At 31.5% G+C, this 5,172-nt stretch overlaps 1 protein-coding gene across 1 annotated transcript; it reads left to right on the top strand.

Annotated features, from left to right (window-relative positions):
- The first annotated feature begins 1,496 nt into the window (after positions 1–1,496).
- LOC130510684 (calmodulin-like protein 9) lies at positions 1,497–2,716 on the top strand. The gene is made up of 4 exons (XM_057007247.1): positions 1,497–1,664; positions 1,783–1,943; positions 2,029–2,106; positions 2,333–2,716. Exons 1-4 carry the CDS (start codon positions 1,589–1,591, stop codon positions 2,471–2,473), a joined length of 456 nt encoding a protein of 151 aa, XP_056863227.1. The 5' UTR covers positions 1,497–1,588; the 3' UTR covers positions 2,474–2,716.
- The last annotated feature ends 2,456 nt before the right edge of the window (positions 2,717–5,172 follow it).

Below are 5,172 nucleotides of genomic sequence, written 5' to 3'. Positions count from 1 at the left end.
TAAGCTACTCATTGTGGCAATATATGTTGATGATCTCTTTGTTACGGGAAACTCCATAAAAGAGATAAAAGATTTCAAGGTCTCAATGTCACAGCAGTTCGAGATGTCTGATCTAGGAGTCTTAACATATTATCTCGGAATGGAAGTAAAGCAGAGTTCTGTAGGTATTGCGATCAATCAAGAAGCTTATGCTTTGCGTATACTCAAGGAGGCAGGAATGGACGACTGCAACGCGACTCACATACCAATGGAATTTGGTCTGCAACTCTCTAAAGCGCTGGATGAACCAGAGATCGATGCTACGTTGTATAGAAGAAGGATAGGTTGTCTGAGATATCTGATGCATACAAGACCAGACTTGGCATTCTCTGTGGGAATACTAAGCAAGTATATGCACTCACCACGAAAGTCTCATGGTGATGCATTAAAACAGGTTTTGAGATATTTAAAAGGCACTAAAGGTTTCGGTTTGTTGTTTAAGTGTGGAGGAACTCAGAAGCTAATAGGTTTCAGTGATAGCAGTCATAACACTGATCCAGATGATGGAAAGAGTACTCGGGACACTTGTTTTGCCTCGATGACACGCAAGTCTCTTGGTGTTCACAGAAACAAGACGTAGTGGCCCTATCTTCGTGTGAAGCCGAGTACATGGCGGCAACAGAAGCTGCTAAACAAGCTATCTGGCTTCAGGAGTTGATGACTGAGATCACAGGAAAGAAGAATGAAAGAACACTGGTTCGTGTGGATAATAAATCAGCTATAGCTTTAGCAAAGAATCCAGTTCTTCACAGGCGCAGTAAACACATCCATAAGCGGTTTCATTTCATCAGAGAATGTGTAGAACGAGGACTGATTGATGTGGAACATGTACCCGGAACAGAGCAACGCGCAGACATTCTAACCAAAGCACTAGCAAAGATCAAATTCAAAGAGATGAGGGAGTTGATTCAAGTTCAAGACTTAAGCAAGTATGGCTTGAAGCTTAGAAGGAAGAATGTTGGATAAGCTTCACGAGTTAGCTTAAGAAGCAAGTTATTCATAAAAGGAAAGATTGAATAACTAAAGTCTATTAGGATTAGGTTTAAGATAAGTTCCTAGTTCATGTTGTAATAGGACAAGTTAAGATTCCTGTTACCTATATAAGGTGATGCAAGTTGTAAAAGACATTACAGAAGTTAAGAAAATATATAAAACGAAGAACTGTTTTGTAAACGAAAGTTTGCATACATACGATTGATCTTGCTATTACATTCGATCTTAGGCTACTATAATGTTTTAATAGAGAAACCGTACATCATTAATTAGTAATTCAAAAACCATGAAAATAAGCCTTAGAAGTCAGAAGTTTGAACATTGACCCGTGACTTGGAGTCGTGTCTTAGAAAAAAAATCCACAGAATAATGAAACGCAAGGTCATTTATGTTGACTTTTGACGCGGCAAGAGCCACGAAATGTGTGAGGTCATGTATCTACTTAAATCCAGATGGAATGCTCTCTTTCTTCCCCATCATCTTCCTTCACAAACCAAACCAAGAGAAAAGATAAATCATCAAGAAAAGGTTTGACTTTTCTTTGTGATCGACGAAGATGGCGGATGCTTTCACCGATGAGCAGATCCAAGAGTTTTACGAAGCCTTCTGTCTCATCGACAAAGACTCTGATGGTCTGTCTGATTTTAGTATCTTTTGTCCCTATATAATACACAGTTCTTTTTATCAGAATCGATCATCGGATTGATGATGATGAATCAGTTGACTTATATATGGTTGCGTGTGGCACAGGGTTCATCACAAAGGAGAAACTAACGAAGGTGATGAAGTCGATGGGGAAGAATCCAAATGAGGAACAACTTCAAGAGATGATGAGCCATGTCGATATCTTTGGCAACGGAGGCATCACCTTTGATGATTTCTTGTATATAATGGCTCAAAACACCTCTCAGGTATAATTAATATACACTAAAAAACTGTGAAAAATAAATATATATAAACTTAAGACAAAAAATTTAATCGAAAATATTGGTTTAGGAAGCGGGATCGGATGAGTTGATAGAAGTGTTTAGAGTGTTCGACAGAGACGGAGACGGTGTCATATCTGCACTTGAGGTAATATTTTCTTCTTTTACTATTTTAAACCAAAGATTATATAGTCATAACAAAGAAACAATATACAAAGCGTTTCTTAATAATTGGTAATATTATATTCGAAGTTCTTTTTTTTTTACTATTTTAAACTAAAGGTTTTCATGTTCATAACAAGTGACAATATACAAAGAGTTACATGATAAGTGGTAATATAGATGGTGTGCTATTTATTTATGGGCAAATGCAGTTGGGAGAAGGAATGAAAGACATGGGGATGAAGATAACGGCGGAAGAGGCGGAGCATATGGTGCGAGAAGCCGATCTTGATGGCGATGGTGTTCTCTCTTTCCACGAGTTCTCCAAAATGATGATCGCTGCCTCTTATTAGCATTTATATATCCCTATAAAGTAAATGCTATGATATAAGGGGGTTTGTTTGGATGATGCTCTGTTTTCTGAGTTTGCAATTTCTAATAAAGCTTCAAATGATAAAAAAGTGGGTTTGTTTAAGCACGTATCAACTACTTTTCCATATGTTAAACTTAAAACACACATCGAATCGTATGTCACAGTATTTTCCATGTGATATAATAAAAGTGTCGGTCCCATATCAATGAATTATTTTGAGTTAGTTAGCCTTTCTTTTGTCGTCGACAGCTTTCATCGATAGTTAAGTATTACTTGTCTTGGTCCATTTGATTACATGGTTTGTGAATTACATTTAGCCTGATTGGCTAGCTCATATGCAATGACATTTTCTTTCTACAATCTACTTAAAAGATAAATTACAAACAGTTTAATTTTTGATAATATCATGCAAATAAATGGCAAGAGCCAAACGTTTCCAACCTTGAATTTTCTCTTTGACTCGCTTGTGTTGTAAGAATACATACACATATATCACTTTTTCTCTTTGACTCGCTTGTGTTGTAAAACATATATTTTGTTTCCTCTTTGACTCACCTAGAGGTTCACCAACCAATAGGAATGTGTCATTTAAGATTCAATATTTTTTAAAAAGGAAACAAAATATTATCGAATTATATTATACTTTCAAAATAAAAATTAAATAAAAATTATACTAATCACAAAAACAAAACTTTTTAATCTAAAAAAAAATATTTTCAAAAAATATTTTTAACGCTCACGACAAACATTAAATCTTAGATTTTTGAATAAATCTTAAATTTTAAGATTTATCCAAGAATTTTGGATTTACCCAAGGGTTTAGAGTTTACCCAAAGGTTTAGGGTTTATGATTAGTATTTAGGGTATAGTTTTTTGTTGATTGTGTTATAGATAGTTTTTTTTAAATCAAAGTTTTATAATTTATCCAAAGGTTTACTAAAGGATTTAGGGTTTAACATTTAGAGATTATTGTTTTTTTGTGGTATTAATTTTTTTTTGAAAAAAATACTTATTTTTTGCATTTAGTATTATTTTATTTAGTTTTACTTTATTTTTTATTTTTAAAATGTAATATAATTTGGCAATATTTTGTTTCCTTTTTCAAAATATGTCAAATTTGAAATAACTAAATCCTATTGGTTGGTGAATCTATAGGTTCACCGTAGGGGGTGAACCCAAGAATCTATAGGAAACAAAATAATTTGCCAAATTACATTATGCTTTTAAAATAAATAAAAAGATTAAATAAATAAAAATAACAATAGTTCTCAAAATAAATTATTTAAAAAAATATTTATTTATAAGATTTAGAGTTTAGTGTTTAAGATTTATAGTTTAGAATTTATCCAAATGTTTAGTGTTTTTCCAAGGGTTAGGGTTTACCCAAGGGTTTAGGGTTTACCCAAAAGTTTAGGGTTTAGGATTATATTTTAGGGTTTAGTGTTTTGTTGACAACATGTTTAGTGTTTTTCCAAGGGTTTAGGGTTTATCCAAGGGTTTAGGGTTTAGGATTAGAGTTTAGGGTTTAGTATTAAGTTTAGAGTTTGGTGTTTTGTTGACAATATTAATTTTTAACTCGTTTTTATATACTATTTTTATTTATTTTTAAATTTTATTTTGAAAAGATAATATAATTTAATAAGTTATTTGTTTTCTTTTACCTCTAAATCAACAAACCCTAAACCCTTGGGTATACCCTAAACCCTTGGGTATACGTAATAAGTTACTTTTAGAGTTTAGGGTTTAGTATTAAGTTTAGAGTTTGGTGTTTTGTTGACAATATTAATTTTTTAACTCGTTTTTATATACTATTTTTATTTATTTTTAAATTTTATTTTGAAAAGATAATATAATTTTTATTTATTTTTAAATTTTATTTTGAAAAGATAATATAATTTAATAAGTTATTTGTTTTCTTTTACCTCTAAATCAACAAACCCTAAACCCTTGGGTATATCCTAAACCCTTGGGTATACGTAATAAGTTACTTTTAGGATTAGAGTTTAGGGTTTAGAATTTAATAAGTTACTTTTAGAGGTCATGATTTAGAGTTTAGGGTTTAGAATTTAGTTTATGATTTAGGGTTTGGTTTAAATTTAAGGATTTAGGGTATAGGATATGTCCAAGGGTTCAGCCTTTCCCCAAGGGTTTAGGATTTATTGTTTAGTATTTAGAATTTAGGGTTTAGGGTTTAGTATTTATCGACAAATTTATCAATATTAAACAAAAAACTTTTTTTTGATAATTACTACTATTTTTTATTTATCTAAAACAATTTTATTTCACTAAATTTTTATTATTTAATTTTCTTTTTTAAAAGATATCAAATCTTAAATAACTAAATCCTATTAGTGGGTGAATGTAGAGATTCACCTTAGGGGTTGAACCTAAGCTTTGTTCATTGCATAACCGAGTTTGCGAAGATCAGTCTTTATATGGTTAATTTTATTTAATAATCACAAAACAATAGTATTGACTTTAACAAAACAAAAAAATGTTATATATTATTGATCATCACAATAACTTAATTACCCGTTAATAGATTTTTTTTAAGAAACTATAGTAAGAAAATAGCAGTAGTTAATATGTTATTTATGTGGTGATTATGGTAATCAAATCAAAGAGTTATTCTTGTGTTCACCCCTAGGGTGAACCTTTAGATTCACCAACTAATAGGAA

Source organism: Raphanus sativus, chromosome 4, assembly GCF_000801105.2.
Source record: "Raphanus sativus cultivar WK10039 chromosome 4, ASM80110v3, whole genome shotgun sequence".
NCBI classification, from domain to species: Eukaryota; Viridiplantae; Streptophyta; class Magnoliopsida; order Brassicales; family Brassicaceae; genus Raphanus; species Raphanus sativus.
This window is presented reverse-complemented; position numbering and strand designations above follow the sequence as displayed.